This window comes from Bombina bombina, chromosome 4 (assembly GCF_027579735.1).
Source record: "Bombina bombina isolate aBomBom1 chromosome 4, aBomBom1.pri, whole genome shotgun sequence".
Taxonomy (NCBI): domain Eukaryota; kingdom Metazoa; phylum Chordata; class Amphibia; order Anura; family Bombinatoridae; genus Bombina; species Bombina bombina.
Window position 1 is genome coordinate 339,888,061 of NC_069502.1, and position 18,988 is coordinate 339,907,048.

The 18,988-nt window shown below is 37.6% G+C and overlaps 1 protein-coding gene across 1 annotated transcript in view; it reads left to right on the forward strand.

Annotated features, from left to right (window-relative positions):
- The window catches only part of RSRC1 (arginine and serine rich coiled-coil 1), a 1,121,477-nt gene that overhangs the window by 215,119 nt on the left and 887,370 nt on the right, over window positions 1–18,988 (forward strand). Inside the window, exon 4 of the mRNA XM_053710087.1 lies at window positions 1,273–1,437. Coding sequence (XP_053566062.1) covers window positions 1,273–1,437 — 165 coding nt within the window. The remainder of the gene's footprint in view (window positions 1–1,272; window positions 1,438–18,988) is intronic.

Genomic DNA, 18,988 nt, shown 5'->3' on the forward strand with positions numbered 1-18,988 from the left:
TGCAGGGGTTAATTAGGGAGCTTGTAGGGAGCTTGTAGGGTTAATTTTAGCTTTAGTGTAGTGTAGCAGACAACCCAAAGTATTGATCTAGGCCCATTTTGGTATATTGCATGCCACCATTTCACCGCCAAATGCGATCAAATAAAAAAAAAAGTTCCCTTTTTCACAAACTTTTTGTTTCTCACTGAAATTATTTACAAACAGCTTGTGCAATTATGGCATAAATGGTTGTAAATTTTTCTCTGTTATCCCCTTTGTTCAGAAATAGCAGACACATATGGCTTTGGCGTTGCTTTTTGGTACTTAGGCCGCTAAATGCGCATCACGCGTATTATGGCTAGCAGTGAAGGGGTTAATTAGGTAGCTTGTAGGGAGCTTGCAGGGTTAATTTTAGCTTTAGTGTAGAGCTTAGCCTCCCACCTGAAACATCAGACCCCCTGATCCCTCCCAAACAGCTCTCTTCCCTCTTTTAATAAGTTATAGTTTCTGTAGTGTAGCGTTCCCACCCGCTCCCGCCCCGTGCACGCGCCCGCCCGCCGCCCCCCGTGCACGCGCGCGCGCCCGTGCGCGCCCCCATCAGCCCTGCCCCCGATCCCGCCCCCCTCTACATTACCCGGCCCATCGATGGCCGCCCACCCGCCTCCCAAGTCGGCTCCCACCCACCAACGATACCGGCCATCGATGTCCGGTGCAGAGAGGGCCACAGAGTGGCTCTCTCTGCATCGGATGGCCAGACAGTGTTATTGCAGGATGCCTCCATATCGAGGCATCACTGCAATAACCGGAAAGCAGCTGGAAGCGAGCAGGATCGCTTCCAGCTGCTTTCCACACCGAGGACGTGCAGGGTACGTCCTCAGGCATTAACTGCCTTTTTTTTGAGGACGTACCCTGCACGTCCTCGGTCATTAAGGGGTTAAGCCAACAGCCTTATACAGTGCTGGAGTGCTACATTTAGTTGAATGGCGAGCGTGTAAAGAGGATGGGAGAGGATGAGGATTGCAATAGGCAACTAAACGCTTACGTGCAGAAATCTCTACTTTCCCATTTTCTTTTCACAGCTATGGCTATCCTTATGTTACATAGTAAAGGATTATGTAACCTTTTCTCCAAATTGTACTGCCCCGTTAAGCACAGTGCTCCACTTTGTGTCATATGGTTGAAACAGATTTTTTTTCTCCCATTAGGAAACCCTTTTAACAGTACCTGTTATGGATTTGGTAAGAAAATGTATAGAAATCTTATTTAGTCCTCTCCCTGTTCTAATTTAAATAGATCACGTTCAAGACACCGTCAGCGATCTCGCAGTCGAAGCAGTGAGCGATCGAGCAGGAGGAGGTCTCGGAGCCGGTCTTATGAAAGAGAGCGAGGGAAAGGCAAAGACAGGGACAAAAGAGAGAAAGATCGAGGAAAAGAAAAGGACTCGAGCTCCAAGCGTGGGTAAGTGTCACTGGAATAATAAAACTTATAGTGTTTTCTTTTACTTTAAACACCAAATGGAACAATAAATTACTGGTGATATTGGTGATTACTTTATATCTAATATCAAATGAGGGGTGAAATACTTTATTAAACATATCTGTACAAACTATTACATCTAATATAGTTTAGATAACTCAGTGAATTTTCAAAGTAAGGAAGTTCATATGATTTTAGTTTGCTACTTTTATTACATAACTTACTGGGTATAGATTTAATAAAATTACCATTACCCTGTTTAAAAACAGCCCTGTAATATAAGAATCATTGCATGACTGTATATCTGCATTCTATAATATACCTTATACAATCCAGTAAGGAAGCCATAAAGCAAGAAATAATGAAAAATTAAAAGAAAAATGCATCAAGCTTATGAATTTTACCCTAAAAGTTCCATCTGTAGTGTGTCTGAGCAGAGAGACTGCTAAACTCAATCTGTCAAATAGAATTTAGCATTGGACGCATACAGCCGATGTATGGATATCTAAAATATTTTTGATAAGAGAAGGAATATTTGCAGCAACATAATAAGAATGTGTATTATTTTAGAGTAAATAAATAAAGTTTGAAAATTAACAGTTTCCTGACTTTCATAGAATTTGTGACAATAGATGCATTCAAACAGAATCTGCTAAATGCTAAAAAAAAAATCACAAGTACAGTAAAGTTGAGGAGATCGGAAACAAATAGCTGTGCACAGGCCTATAGTCTTCACACTAGTGGTGATGACATCGCCTCCCCCGGAACATCTCAAATGCCATGGAAAGTAAATTGCAAGCGACAAGGTGGGCACTCTACATGGCAGAGCTACAAGTGCCAAGGAAACATAGGGCACTAGCAGGAGAATTTGAGAACTCTCATGCAGTAAATGTAAACGAATGTATGTTTATAACAATACAGGGTTTAAAAAAAAAAAAAAGTATACCAAGATAGAAAAAACATCCAGAATTTTTTAAAAAAAAATAGTGTACACTGTTCCTCTAATTCCACCCATACCTTTAGAGATGTATTAAATTCCTGTAGTGTTGTTTTTTTTACTTCATATTAAAGTATCTTGCAGGATATGGTTACTTTGGCAGTACATACATTTAAGGTGTTTATGAAAAAGTTAGTTAAGGTTTCTTAGCATTTCTGTATTTGGAAAAGGAAAATGCAGAAAGACTCAGAAGTACTGTGCTTAATTTGATCAAGTATGTAATTCTGAAAGAATCAGAATGAGCAGACATGGCTCAGTTGATTAGATGGAATATTTATTTGTATTTATATAATATTATAAGATGCAGGACTGTACAAGTAGACTGATGTAGTTGTTTGCTTAAATGGATAGGTCAAAACTGAAATATGCACGGGTGCATTTAAATTTTAAATAGAAGCATTTTTGCAATATACTTCCATTTGCAAAAAATGCATCTAGTAAAAGTTCTTAGTGTTTTCTGAGACGGCCAGTGCACCAGTATTCAAACACCACACCTTCTCAGAGTCAGCAGTGGTTTGTATAGCACAGATTACATATACACCGCCACAGCTTCTCTAAACAGACATGTTGTTTGAACCCTGATGCTCTCGTCCCACATAGGATATGTGCAAATGTCGCTGAAACAGTAATACCTGTATTGCAAAATGCTTCTATTTAAAATTGAAATCAATTCATGCACATTTTTTATTGCTGACCTTTCTATTTCTTTAAACACATAGTAGAAAAAAAAAAGACATCAATGGAATTATTTCTGGTGTGATCAAGTACATTGGATGTCTTTTTATTAAATTCAGTTTGTAAAGGACACTCTAAAGGGTCCATTGGCTTTAACCTAATGAAATTACATGAAAGTATGAAGTGTTAAATACTCCAAAGTAGGACTTACTTCAAATATCCTTTTTCCCTTAAACTCTCACACCCTAATGTTCTAAATAGTAATTGAGTTTGTCCTGCTACTGATGTTCACGTGGTGTATTGCAAAGCATGAAATAATTTAACTTCTACTAAGAGCTGATGTAATTTGTTTTGCCAATTCTGATCACAAGCACGATAAACGGTAATCACGTTTTGTGGGCCTTATATCTTTGTATCTTGACAGGATCACTGTTAGTGATGTTCTTTGGTAACTCAGCCTTCAGCATACAAATATGGTTAGGTACTTACCCTCTGAAACTGCTGATAGAATGCATATTTTATCTCAACATCTTCTTTGAAAAAAATAGTATGATGATCTTAGCTTTTGGTGTGCATGAAGTTTGATTTAAAGCATGGGAAGGAAGTAGTATGATTGTAATGTCAATGCTAGCCATTTTGAACAGAGAGGTATTAGCAATTTTATATGATTGGTGACTGCCATTACTGAATGTAGATATAAAATAGCATAATTTCATGATGCGGAGCAAGCACCTCCTCTATTTTATGAAGTACTATAACTGTAAATCTCTCTTTCATGATGGAGTTGACTATTAAATCTCTTCCTTGAATATATATTTTTTTTATTTAGGGAAAACTTCTTACTAAACCACACATGTCTCTAGACTATATATAGTTTATTGGTGTCCCATAGGTAATTGGTTCTAACTATTCGTTTTAACCCTTCAACTCTGTTCGTGATGGAACATTTAACAGTTGTTGGTTGCCAGGCATAAAATTCCTAAATCTCAATTTTGTAAATTAAGCTTAACCGTTGATTCATGTTTAAACACCTGGTTCTGTTGTCTCAAGCCAGACAATTTGAAGATGTATCAAGATGTGGTCATTATTGTCATACTTAAACATTACATTTTGTGTTGCTTTGTGATAGTCAATTTTGTTTGTGACTGTTATTGACTTACTTTCTTTTTTTTTTTCCGTTGGTGTTTCTTGCATGCATAATTTAACTATTGTGAAAAATTGTATCCCTTTCCTATGGATTGTAATCAGTGTTAATAAATGTTAATTGTAATTATTCTCTCACAGTAGCATATAAATCCTTAATGATGGGCATGTAGTAAGTTGCGTGCCAACTTGTAATAAGTAAAATACTGCCCAGAGGTCTTAAGACTCTTCCCCTTAATAATTTTACCCCTTTTCTGTGAATCTTTTTTATCTGATGAAACAACCTGTTTGAGGTTGAGAAACGCGTCATAAGTATTAAAAGCCATTTTATTTGAAGTTGTCTGTGTTGTGGTTTATCAATACCAACTGAACAACACACAAACGATTACACCTTTGCAGCACCTGAAGTCCAGCCAACAGGAGACACACTCAGAGTTTCAACTAGGACAAGTGCCTTTGGAGCTTGGCCTCCACAGTGTACTAGCCACTGATAAGTGCTAGCCTGCTTTCTTGCACTGGTCACAGTACAGTGTCACACCATCTGGTAAGCATAATACTTATATCTATACCTACATATCCAGACGGTATCACGCTATTGTAGCGCCCTCTTTCTACTTTCTATTTTAACAGTTGTTCCACACTCTCTGGGATCAAGAGGAGCAGCCCTACTCACGTAACAGGAAGACACCTTTATCCCTTCAATTTACCACCAGTTTATGGACAATAAACAGGACTAATATGGTAGACTTGATCTACTATACTTTAAGTGTATTACCTGGTCTTATATTGAATATTGCTTTTTTATATTTTAAATAGCGCTCTTTTACATCACTTTATTGGGATATGTTCCTTATTATTTGTGCTTATTATCAGTGAAGTGTTTCAGTTACTGCAACTATATCCTTTTTGGGCATTTATTCGCACTTTCTGATGTTTGTGTTAATTAAAATACTTAATATTGTGTGTTTGATTCAATGCTTATGTATAGGTTCCTATGTAACCTTGTACTATTACGCATTTTGAAGATTATGAATCTGAATATGAGCTGCTTCTTATTCCCCCCTCTTCGAGTCATCCAACACCTAACATTTCTCTGACAGTTGGAGACTCTATTCTCAACACCTCACCCTCACCCCAGGTCCGCTGTCTTGGGGTCACACTTGACTCAGAACTCACATTCAACCCACATATACAAGCACTTACCAAATCCTGTCGTTCACACCTACACAACATTTCCAGAATTCATCCCTTCCCTACTGAAAAAACTACAAAAATACGTATTCATTCCCTCATTTTGTCAGGCATTGATTATTGCAATCTACTTCTAAATAGCCTTCCAAAACGCTGCCTCTCTTTCCTCCAATCTATTACGAATGCTTCTGCTAGACTCATCCACCTAAGTCGACGATCTACATCAGCTGCTCCGCTCTGCCAGTCTCTACATTGGCTCCCCTTACACTTGAGAATAAAATTTAAAGTATTAACCCTAACTTACAAAGCACTCAACAATCTAACTCTCATCTATATTTCCTCTCTCATCGTGAAATATTCCCCGTCCCGTCCTCTTCAATCAACCTCTGACCTACGTCTCTCTACTCCTGTTATCTCTACATCCCACTCCCGTCTCCAAGACTTTGCACATGCTGCTCCTGTCCTCTGGAACTCTCTACCCCGCTCCATAAGACCGCCTCCAACCTTGTATAGCTTCAGACACTCCTTGAAAACCCACCTATTCAGAGAGGCATACCATCTCTCTTCCATCTCTCATCCTAACCAAACTAATACATGAACTGCCTGACTCTGCTGCAACAACAACCGATGTGATAAGCTATCTCAACCTATGTAGACTGTGAGTTCTCCAGAGCAGGGCCCTCTTCCTCCTGTAATAGATTTATTTAGTTTTGTTATGTTTTGTATTTTATCACAAATCCTTGTCATTGTACCCAGCGCTACTGAATTTGGATTTATAGATCAGTTTCTAAAGTCAAACATGATACAAGAAGTTAGAGTCTCAGTTCAGACAGTACTATTTTCCGCTTTTCCTGATAAAGAAAAAAGATGGATCATGTAGTTGTGCATTAGTCCTAAAATCCTTGAACAAGAAGCCTATGGTGAAAAAAATAAAAATGGAATCACAGTTAGCTGTCTCTATTTTTTTTTTTAATGCCTTCACTTTTTTGTAAGCATTTCAAAACTAAAAGCACTTTATAATTCTACCTTCCTACTGTACAGATTGTAAACCATTGTATAGACTGAATGTCAGCAGATTCTTTCATTTTCATGTTAAGAGAAAAGAAGAAAATAAATCAACAGATTGCTATTCCACATAAGGGTCTTTCTCCAGAAAAAAAGAACAATTCATTGAAAAGACGTATCGGCTAAACGTGGTTTCAGATAGATGTAGGGCTCCTTCCTATGCCAATAATAGCAGGACAGTCAGAATCTCGCATGAAAAATCCATCTGCTTTATCATGCTAGGTAAAAGTTGTTGTTGTTTTTTTTTTCTGACGGAGTAGGTGAGGACATTTTGCTGCCTTCACCATCCAGTATGGAAGGTTTCACTATAATCAGCATAATTTTATCTGCGTAGGAAACATTATTTAGTTCTTTGAAAACTCTTGTCATCTGATCTCTATCAGAAACCTTACTTTGTTGTAAACATTCTGAAACTACTGTCATGCATACTGCATTGTATGGGCATTATAGATTTCTAGCTCTCCTGGTCTGGAGGCTTCCAGTAGCCTACATACATTATGAAGGCGGGGAAAGTAGAAATTCAAAATGATTCTACAACATACTAGGAACAGAATCCTATCGTCTGGGGTTGTTGCTTCCCTTATTCAGAGAAGAGTTGTCTGGTATTTCGGCACTGGACTGTCATTGGGCAGGGTCAGACTGATATGCTACAGGATATGTTTTCTCTATGAAGGGGCACAGTGTGCAAAAATAGCGTGCACCCTGAGGAGTTACAATAAAAATGAATAGGCATGGGAGTTATTCTGGCTCTTGTTCTATCTCATGGAGTGCTGTTCTCTCTGTTTCGATTTTTATGCATATTGTGTTCTTGTCATATGTATTGGCCATTTAAAGGGACAGTCTAGTATAAATTAAACTTTCATTATTCAGAACTTTTAATTTTAATCAACTTTCCAATTTACTTTTATCAAATTTGCTTTTTTCTCTTGGTGTTCTTAGTTTAAACTAAACATAGGTAGGCTCATATGCTAATTTCTAAGCCTTTGAGGGCTGCCTCTTATCAGATGATTTTTAAATCTCTTTTCAACACAGAGACAAAGTACACGTGGGCCATATAGATAACACTGTGTTCAGGCACAGGGGGTTATTTAAGATCTAGCACAAAACAATGCTAAATTTAAGACAATAGATTAAGTCATGTGATCAGGGGGCTGGAAGAAGGTTCTTAGATACAAGGTAATCACAGAGGTAAAAAGTATATTAATATAACTGTGTTGGTTATGCAAAACTGGGGAATGGGTAATAAAGGGATTATCTATCTTTTAAAACAATAACAATTCTATGGCAGGCTGTCCCTTTAAATCAATTTTCTCAGCAGCTTTACTGAATTGTAAAATTCTAGTGTGTGGAGTACAAGAGGCTTGCACCTAGCTCTCACACACACCTAGGCATTAAAGTTGTTGCTGTCTAATAGAGGTTTCAAATTCTTGCTTATTAGTCTTTTATGCTGCAGTACAGCCTGAGTAACAGTTGGGGATCCTAACTCTGCTGTAACTCCTCTGTGGGAACATATTCTCACAAACAAGTTATGGTTTCTGGACTTTTCTACACTGACAGCAGAGGCTTGCTTTTTATTTGCAGCTTGTCATATTTTTTTCCCCTTGCATCCTCTTTATGCAGCAGGAAGTCATTTATGCTAATTCCCTGTTATTTGCATATAGGTTATAGAGTTCTGTGGTGCAAAGCATTCTCAGAACTCCTTTTAAGTGTCTGCTCAGATCAAAGCAGGTCTGTGTGATAGCTGTTGTCTGACACCAAGCTGCGCGGTGTTGTTTTCATTAAACATTTATCACACTTCCAATACGACAGCAGGCAACTTTGTGCTTGGGTAACATGTTTTCATGCAAAATTTATTGAAAAAGACGAGACGTTGTAAAGAGATCTTGTTGCTTATCACCGGAGGAGAAGGGTAAATGTTTGATTGGTGGAAAGAAAGTATATATACCTCCAGTAACCATACTGCTTTTACACAGGGCACCGAACACTGATATATAATGTTTAATTAAGAAGTGCAGGTGGAATTTATAAACATATGGCCTAATGGTTTTATATTCTTTATTCTCAGCAGATTTAATCAGACATTTTATTTGTGTAGGAAATTCTCCCCCTCTCTCCGTCTGAAATAAACTGTTACTGTAATAAAAAAATTTTTTCATTTAGTAATGGCAAAATGCAACATGACAGTGCCAAATTATGTTGACATCATCCCCCCACTTTTTGGAGATTGTGAATGCTTTTTAAAGGGGCATTTTCAAAAGAAACTGTATTCAAATAAATTAAACCTTGGTGTATTTAAAGGGACATAATAGTTCCTGAAAAATAAGTTAATGTGTACATTTATAAGGTTGGACTTTTTAACATTACAGTAAACAATTTTGAAAGCTTCGAAAGTGCTAAAGACATTGCTGTCTCTGGTGCTTGCCACTGCCTTTCACATGAGTCTCATAAATTGCTGTTGGCTAAGGTCGCTAAGGATTGGGTGCATACTCTTAAGTCGCACATTTGAAGACAAGCAGAAAGTGTCAGAAACAGTTTTCCTTTTTGGTACTTTGAAAAGGAGCCGGGAAGAAATTTTCATAGAAGTAGGTTTTTATGCAGCTTTTAAATGCAGATTATTTCTTGGATGATGAGTTAACTTCAGTTTAAAAATGCATCCTCATTGGGCAAGATAAGTTAACTTTATGTGAAAGTTTCCCAATTACAAATGCGCGTAGAAAGAGTAACCGTATCATATAGATATACCTCGCTTTACAGCCCTTCACTAATACAGCGCTAATATCGATATGAAGTTCAGCCTCCAAGGAAATTAAAACAGTACTGTACTCATCTTGAGATTGCTAGGAAGGTGTCTGGCACCATTTTGTTATGCGCCGTTCCGTCTGTTTGCAGCATTGCAGTGCAATCCGTGTCTCAGTGTCGTAGTCTGGCAAATATTGCTACTATTTTACAGGTGATGTACAGTTTTTTTAATTACTAATTATATGCTGTGCTAGTGTTAAACTAAACTTAGCGCTATTGCACACCTACTATATGTAAGTTCAAACATGTTTTCAAATTTTTTACACACACTGGCAAGTGAAAATAAAGCTAAAATTGCCTTCTTTCACTTTAAGTCGGTTTTCATTTTACAGCGGGGCTCCAGTCCTTAACCTGCTGTATGAGCCAGGTATACCTGTATTTTATTCCCACAAAAAAAAGCCACAATGTCTACATTCCTTTTGCAAATGTATTATAAATGCTGTTGACCCCGTTAAACAAGGATAATGTAGCAATGATCCAGTTAGCAAGTTAAGTTTGTAAATAAATGATGTGCTCCTTTTAAAGAATTGCCTATTGATTTCAAAGCTAAATCAAAATTCCATGTTAAAACATGTTCCCTTTTAGGAATCAGTTTTTTAAATTCCTTTTTCTTTAGGAAACCCAGACTCCGTCGCTCCTCTGTACTTAGCATATTGATGACGAAACCAGCTTCCTCCAATCGTTGCGTGGCCTCACAAGATGGACGCTCTGGGGTGCACGTCATGATTGGTGGAAGCTGGTTTCGTCATTGCTGAGGTAAGTACAATGGAGTGGTGGGCAGAGGATTGAGGTCTGTGTTTGCTAAAGAAAATGGTAAGTATTAAAAAAAAAAACGCTACAATGTAAAGTTTAATGAATGAAAGTGCCCCTGTTTTTAATAGTTTTTTTTTAAAAACAGGCACTCATTCATTCAACTTTACATTTACTTTAAATTTTGACGGTTCAGGTTTTGGGAGCGTGTGTATCACACACTGCGCTCAAGTAAAGTCCTGTATGTTTACCAAGGCATACTTAGGGCAAAATTTACTAAGCCCCGGAAAAAATGCGCTGCAATAGTTCGCAATGTGTGAAGTAAAAAATTTCACCAGTATTTATCAAAATTCTTGAGACATTTTTGGGGCAAAAGTTTTTCTTTCATGTAATTAGCAAGAGTCCATGAGCTAGTGACGTATGGGATATACATTCCTACCAGGAGGGGCAAAGTTTCCCAAACCTCAAAATGCCTATAAATACACCCCTCACCACACCCACAATTCAGTTTTACAAACTTTGCCTCCCATGGAGGTGGTGAAGTAAGTTTGTGCTAGATTCTACGTTGATATGCGCTTCGCAGCAGGCTGGAGCCCGGTTTTCCTCTCAGAGTGCAGTGAATGTCAGAGGGATGTGAAAAGAGTATTGCCTATTTGAATACAATGGTCTTCCTCTAGGGGATCTATTTCATAGGTTCTCTGTTATCGGTCGTAGAGATTTCTTCTCCTACCTCCCTTTTCAGATCGACAATATACTCTTATATACTGATTCTCGTTTCAGTACTGGTTTGGCTATCTACTATATGTAGATGAGTGTCTTAGGGTAAGTAAGTCTTATTTTATTATGACACTCTAAGCTATGGTTGGGCACTTTATATGTAAAGTTCTAAATATGTCTTTAAACTTATATTTGCCATGATTCAGGATAATCCGTATTCCTTCTTTCAGACAGTCAGTTTCATTATTTGGGATAATGCATATGAATAATTATTTTTTTCTTACCTTTAAAAAATTTTCAATTGACTTTTTTCCCTGTGGGCTGTTAGGCTCGCGGGGGCTGAAAATGCTACAATTTATTGCGTCATTTTTGGCGCAGACTTTTTTGGCGCAAAATTTTTTGTAATTTCCGGTGCCCTAATTGACGCCGGAAGTTTGTTCGTGGTTGCATCATTTTTTGACGTATTTGTGTTCAGACTTTTTTTGCGCCAAAAATGTGGGCGTCTTTTTTTTTTCGGCGTCACAGGATGTGGCGTCATACTTGGCGCCAAAAAATATGGGTGTTGTACTTGGCGCCAATAATGTGGGCGTCATTTTCTTGTCTCCACCTTTTTTTCACATTATTTCAGTCTCATTTTTCATTGCTTCTGGTTGCTAGAGGCTTGTTCATTTGGCATTTTTTCCCATTCCTGAAACTGTCATTTAAGGAATTTGATAATTTTGCTTTATATGTTGTTTTTTCTATTACATATTGCAAGATGTCTCTACCTGACCCTGGATCAGAATCTACTTCTGGAAAGACGCTGCCTGATGCTGGTTCTACCAAAGTTAAGTGCATCTGTTGTAAACTTTTGGTAACTGTTCCTCCTGCTGTAGTTTGTGATAACTGTCATGATAAACTTTCTAATGCAGATTGTGTTTCCATTAGTAATAATCCATTACCTGTTGTTGTTCCTTCAACATTTAATGTTCAGGATGTCCCTGTTAATGTAAAATAATTTGTTTCTAAATCTATTATGAAGGCTCTGTCTGTTATTCCTCCTTCCAGTAAACGTAAAAGGTTTTTTAAAACTTCTCATATTTCAGATGAATTTTTAAGTGACCGCCATCATTCTGACTTATCTGTTTCTGATGAGGATCTATCTGGTTCAGAAGATTCTGCCTCAGATATTGACACTGATAAATCTTCATATTTATTTAAGTTGGAGTTTATTCGTTCTTTACTTAAAGAAGTGTTAATTGCATTAGATATGGAGGAGTCTAGTCCTCTTGATACTAAATCTACTAAGCGTTTAAATTTGGTTTTCAAACCTCATGTAGTTATTCCAGAAGTTTTTCCAGTTCCTGATGCTATTTCAGAAGTAATTTCTAGGGAATGGAATAGTCTGGGTACTTCATTTACTCCTTCTCAAAGGTTTAAGAAATTGTACCCTGTGCCATCTGATAGATTAGAGTTTTGGGACAAAATCCCTGAAGTTGATGGGGCTATCTCTACTCTTGCTAAACGTAATACTATTCCTACGGCGGATAGTACTTCCTTTAAGGATCCTTTAGATAGGAAGCTTGAATCCTTTCTAAGGAGAGCTTATTTATGTTCAGGTAATCTTCTTAGAACTGCTATTTCTTTGGCTGATGTTGCTGCAGCTTCCACTTTCTGGTTGGAGGCTTTAGCGCAACAAGTGTCAGACCATAATGCTTATAGCATTGTTAAACTTCTTCAACATGCTAATAACTTTATTTGCGATGCCATTTTTGATATCATTAGAATTGATGTCAGGTATATGTCTTTAGCTATTTTAGCTAGAAGAGCTTTATGGCTTAAATCTTGGAATGCAGATATGACTTCTAAGTCAACTTTGCTTTCTCTTTCTTTCCAAGGTAATAAATTATTTCGTTCACAGTTGGATTATATTATTTCAACTGTTACTGGGGGGGAAAGGAACCTTTTTGCCTCAGGACAAAAAAATCTAAAGGTAAATACAGGGCTGCTAATCGTTTTCGTTCCTTTCGTCAGAATAAGGAACAGAAGCCTGACCCTTCCCCTAAAGGAACGGTTTCCATTTGGAAACCTTCTCCAGTCTGGAATAAATCCAAGCCTTTTAGAAAGTCAAAACCAGCTCCCAAATCCGCATGAAGGTGCGGCCCTCATTCCAGCACAGCTGGTAGGGGGCAGGTTACGATTTTTCAAAGATATTTGGATCAATTCGATTCACTGTCTTTGGATTCAGAACATTGTTTCTCAAGGGTACAGAATAGGTTTCAAGGTAAGGCCACCTGTGAGAAGATTTTTTCTCTCTCGCATTCCAGTAAACCCAGTGAAGGCTCAGGCGTTTCTGAAATGTGTTTCAGATCTAGAGTTGGCTGGGGTAATTGTGCCAGTTCCAGTTCTGGAACGGGGTCTGGGGTTTTCCTCAAATCTATTCATTGTACCAAAGAAGGAGAATTCCTTCAGACCAGTTCTGGATCTAAAAATATTGAATCGTTATGTAAGGATACCAACATTCAAAATGGTGACTATAAGGACTATTCTGCCTTTTGTTCAGCAAGGGCATTATATGTCCACAATAGATTTACAGGATGCATATCTTCATATTCCAATTCATCCAGATCACTATCAGTTTCTGAGATTCTCTTTTCTAGACAAGCATTACAAGTTTGTTGCCCTTCCGTTTGGCCTAGCAACAGCTCCAAGGATCTTTTCAAAGGTTCTTGGTGCCCTTCTCTCTGTAATCAGAGAACAGGGTATTGTGGTATTTCCTTATTTGGACGATATCTTGGTACTTGCTCAGTCTTTACATTCTGCAGAATTTCATACGAATCAACTTGTGTCGTTTCTTCAAAGACATGGTTGGAGGATCAATTTACCAAAGAGTTCTTTGATTCCTCAGACATAGGTAACCTTTTTGGGCTTTCAAATAGATTCAGTGTCCATGACTTTGTCTCTAACAGAAAAGAGACGTCTGAAGTTGGTTTCAGCTTGTCGAAACCTTCAGTCTCAATCATTCCCTTCGGTAGCTTTTTGCATGGAAATTCTAGGTCTCATGACTGCTGCATCGGACGCGATCCCCTTTGCTCGTTTTCACATGAGACCTCTTCAGCTTTGTATGCTGAACCAGAGGTGCAGGGATTATACAAAGATATCACAAATAATATCCTTAAATCCCAATGTTTGATCTTCTCTGACTTGGTGGTTGAATCACCATTCTCTAATTCAAGGGGCCTCTTTCGTTCGTCCTACCTGTACTGTAATCTCAACAGATGCAAGTCTTTCAGGTTGGGGAGCTGTATGGGGATCTCTGACAGCGCAGGGGGTTTGGGAATCTCAGGAGGCGAGATTGCCAATCAACATTTTGGAACTCTGTGCGATTTTCAGAGCTCTTCAGTTCTGGCCTCTTCTGAAGAGAGAATCGTTTATTTGTTTTCAGACAGACAATGTCACAACCGTGGCGTATGTCAATCATCAAGGTGGGACTCACAGTCCTCAAGCTATGACAGAAGTATCTCGGATACTTGTATGGGTGGAATCCAGCTCCTGTCTAATTTCTGCGGTTCACATCCCAGGTGTAGACAATTGGGAAGCGGATTATCTCAGTCGCCAGACGTTACATCCGGGCGAATGGTCTCTTCACCCAGAGGTATTTCTTCAGATTGTTCAAATTTGGGGACTTCCAGAAATAGATCTGATGGCCTCTCATCTAAACAAGAAACTTCCCAGGTATCTGTCCAGATCCAGGGATCCTCAGGCGGAAGCAGTGGACGCGTTGTCGCTTCCTTGGAATTATCATCTTGCCTATATCTTTCCGCCTCTAGTTCTTCCAAAAGTAATTTCCAATATTCTAATGGAACGTTCGTTTGTACTGCTGGTGGCTCCAGCATGGCCTCACAGGTTTTTGGTATGCGAATCTCATTCTGATGGCCAGTATCCAACCTTGGACACTTCCGTTAAGACCAGACCTTCTATCTCAAGGCCCATTTTTCCATCAGGATCTCAAGTCATTAAATTTGAAGGTATGGAAATTGAACGCTTGATTCTTAGTCATAGAGGTTTCTCTGACTCAGTAATTAATACTATGTTACAGGCCCGTAAATCTGTGTCTAGGAAGATTTATTATCGAGTATGGAAGACTTGCATTTCTTGGTGTTCTTCTCATAAATTCTCCTGGCATTCTTTTAGAATTCCTAGAATTTTACAGTTTCTTCAGGATGGTTTGGATAAAGGTTTGTCTGCAAGTTCTTTGAAAGGACAAATCTCTGCTCTTTCTGTTCTTTTTCACAGAAAGATTGCTAATCTTCCTGATGTTCATTGTTTTGTACAGGCTTTGGTTCGTATCAAACCTGTCATTAAGTCAATCTCTCCTCCTTGGAGTCTTAATTTGGTTCTGAGGGCTTTACAGGCTCCTCCGTTTGAACCTATGCATTCTCTGGATATTAAATTACTTTCTTGGAAAGTTTTGTTCCTTTTGGCCATCTCTTCTGCTAGAAGAGTTTCTGAGTTATCTGCTCTTTCTTGTGAATCTCCTTTTCTGATTTTTCATCAGGATAAGGCGGTGTTGCGGACTTCATTTCAATTTTTACCTAAGGTTGTGAATTCTAACAACATTAGTAGAGAAATTGTTGTCCCTTCATTGTGTCCTAATCCTAAGAATTCTCTGGAGAGATCTTTACATTCTTTGGATGTAGTAAGAGCTTTGAAATATTATGTTGAAGCTACTAAGATTTCAGAAAGACTTCTAGTCTATTTGTTATCTTTTCTGGTTCTAGGAAAGGTCAGAAAGCTTCTGCCATTTCTTTGGCGTCTTGGTTAAAGTCTTTGATTCATCATGCTTATGTGGAGTCGGGTAAGTCCCCGCCTCAAAGGATTACTTCTCATTTTACTAGGTCAGTTTCTACTTCCTGGGCTTTTAGGAATGAAGCTTCTGTTGATCAGATTTGCAAAGCAGCAACTTGCTCTTCTTTGCATACTTTTACTAAATTCTACCATTTTGATGTTTTCTCTTCTTCTGAAGCAGTTTTTGGTAGAAAAGTACTTCAGGCAGCTGTTTCAGTTTGATTCTTCTGCTTATAATTTCAGTTTTTTTCATTATAAGATTAAAACTTTTGATTTGGGTTGTGGATTATTTTTTCAGCGGAATTGGCTGTCTTTATTTTATCCCTCCCTCTCTAGTGACTCTTGCGTGGAAGTTCCACATCTTGGGTATCTGCTATCCCATACGTCACTAGCTCATGGACTCTTGCTAATTACATGAAAGAAAACATAATTTATGTAAGAACTTACCTGATAAATTCATTTCTTTCATATTAGCAAGAGTCCATGAGGCCCACCCTTTTTGTGGTGGTTATGATTTTTTTGTATAAAGCACAATTATTCCAATTCCTTATTTTTGATGCTTTCGCTCCTTTCTTATCACCCCACTTCTTGGCTATTCGTTAAACTGAATTGTGGGTGTGGTGAGGGGTGTATTTATAGGCATTTTGAGGTTTGGGAAACTTTGCCCCTCCTGGTAGGAATGTATATCCCATACGTCACTAGCTCATGGACTCTTGCTAATATGAAAGAAATGAATTTATCAGGTTAGTTCTTACATAAATTATGTTTTTGCGATGTCAAGCGAATGGCTGATCTAATTTCTTTATCAATCTTAACTTTAGCCACCGGTAAATGGTTTTATTGTTTCTATCCTATTATAACATAATAAATTAATCACGTGATTTTTTTTTTTTTTTTGAGAATGTTATTTCTTATATATTAAATTTATTTTTATCTTGCCCTGACTTTGGCTCTCTTTCATCGAGGAAGATTGCTCGTTTTTTGTAGCTTATCTTTGTTCTTTTTAGTACACTAATTTCAATTGCACTTTAAATTATTTTACTTTTTTATATATCTATATATACCTTTTTGTGATTTAATTATTTTTCTTCAGGTTCCGTGCCTTGTTGTATGCAATTTCTAACCCAAGATACCGCCATTACGGCAAGAAAAATAAATGCTTCCATTTTCCCTCCAGACAATAACATTTTTAGGCATTTCCAGACAACTTATTCGTATATATCGAAGACTTATGAATGGTCATGAGTCAATTTGTTTGCACATATGAAAAGTTGCGACTTTATTGGCGCATAACCTTTCATAAATATGGTGATATCATTTGTGAGGTTTTTGTTAACGACAAATGTTAGAATTTTCATATTCTCACTTTGATAAATTTTGCCCTTTTAATATGTTTTAAAAATACAAATGCATGTATAACACCTGTTTGGCAAATTAATTAATCATATTTGATATTCTACTGAAAGTCCACAACTGCATAGCCCTTAATTGTCACATCTTATTTGTAAGTGAACTTGGCTTTTCTAAAACCTTTCTTAAAGGGACATGAAACCCAAAACATTTTTCATAATTCAGCTAAATAATACAAATTTAAACTACTTTCTAATTTTTTTTTTCATATCAAATTGTCTTCATTCTTTTGGTATCCAGTTGTTTAAGGGGCATCAATGTATTACTGGGAGCTAGCTAAATACATCAGGTGAGCTAATGACAAGAGGCATATCTGTGCAGTCACCAATTAGCAGCTAGCTCCCACTAATATATTCCTGGTCCTGAGCCTATCTATGTATGATTTATGTATGATTTGAAACAAAGGATACTTAGAGAATAAAGCAAATTAAATAACAGAGGTATATTAGAAAGTTGTTTTAATTATATGGTTTGTCTGAATCATGAACGTTTAAAGGGACAGTCAACACGAAAATTGCTATTGTTTAAAACGATAGATAACGCCTTTACTACCCATTCCCCAGCTTTGCACAACCAACATTGTTATATTAATGTACCTTATAAAATGTAAACCTCTAAATTTCTGCCTGTTTCTAAGCCACTACAGACAGCCTCTTATCAAATGCTTTTTTATTTGCTTTTCACAACAGGGCAGTGCTAGTTCATGTGGGCCATACAGATAACATTGTGCTCACGCCCGTGGGTTGTGGCAGACAATGCACTAATTGGATAAAATGCAAGTCAATAGATAATAAAAAGTCATGTGATCAGGGAGACTTAAATACAAGGTAATCACAGAGGTAAAAAGTGTATTAATATAACCATGTTGGCTATGCAAAACTGAGGAATGGGTAATAACTGCTGTGATGGAAACTCGACAGTGTGCATTTTATAATGAAATCATACAAAGATGTAAAATCTATGTTAATCATAGAGACAGGTGATATATTGTAATAAACAACCTGTCCTTCAGAGGTTAGCTTGCTCTTATACCAATTACTAAAAACCTCCTCATTTTTGCTCTTCTAATCTCAAACTTTTATGTTCCTTTTTTTTAAAATTAGGTTGTTTTTTTTTTAGCATGAAAATACCATAGATATTCTGAAGTGAAACTTTTGTGCAATTTGTCTATTCTGTTGTGAACAGTACCTAGAAATAACTATACACCTCTACGATACTAAAACTGAAGAAGATATAAATGCTAATCCAATATTAAAAACAACATTTATGTGTCTTTGTAAAGTTATCCTGGCTGTTTTTTTTTCCTGTTGCACATGCAACAATACATAATACAATATTTAATATTGATATCTTTGGATGTACTGCTTGATTTTTAATAAAATAATTCTAAGAAAGCTATATCCTCCTAAGTATGATACAGTAGTTTGTGCTGTAGCTTTGACTAAAGATCCTCATATTGCCTGCTTAATAGCAAATGTCATCCAAGAATGTATCCAGTTACTGAATAGTCCACACTTAACTCACTGTATGGTACCCAGGACATGTCTGGCAGCTGACTAGGGATTCAAGTGAGGAAGCATAGTTGACAGCAAGGTTAGGGTTGGTAATAATCTGGCAGCATCTGATCCGCAGGAGAATATGAAAGCCAACAGGCATCAAAAACACAGGCAAATCTAAGAAGTGCAGGCAGCATTCAGGAAACAGTAGATGGGCAGACAAGATGGCAAGTACAAGGATCGGTGCATAACAGAAAAGGTCAAAATGGAATCGACAGCGCAATCTTGCACCCAAAACTCAACTAATGGTCAGACTAGGCAGATGCACTGATGGGAAAAGAACACCAAACATACACAACAGTGGCAAAAGATCACTCACAGCTGTGGTGCCAAACATTATGCACCTAGCGCATAAGCATCAAAACATCACACATCTCAAGGCAACCATATGGATTATACTCGG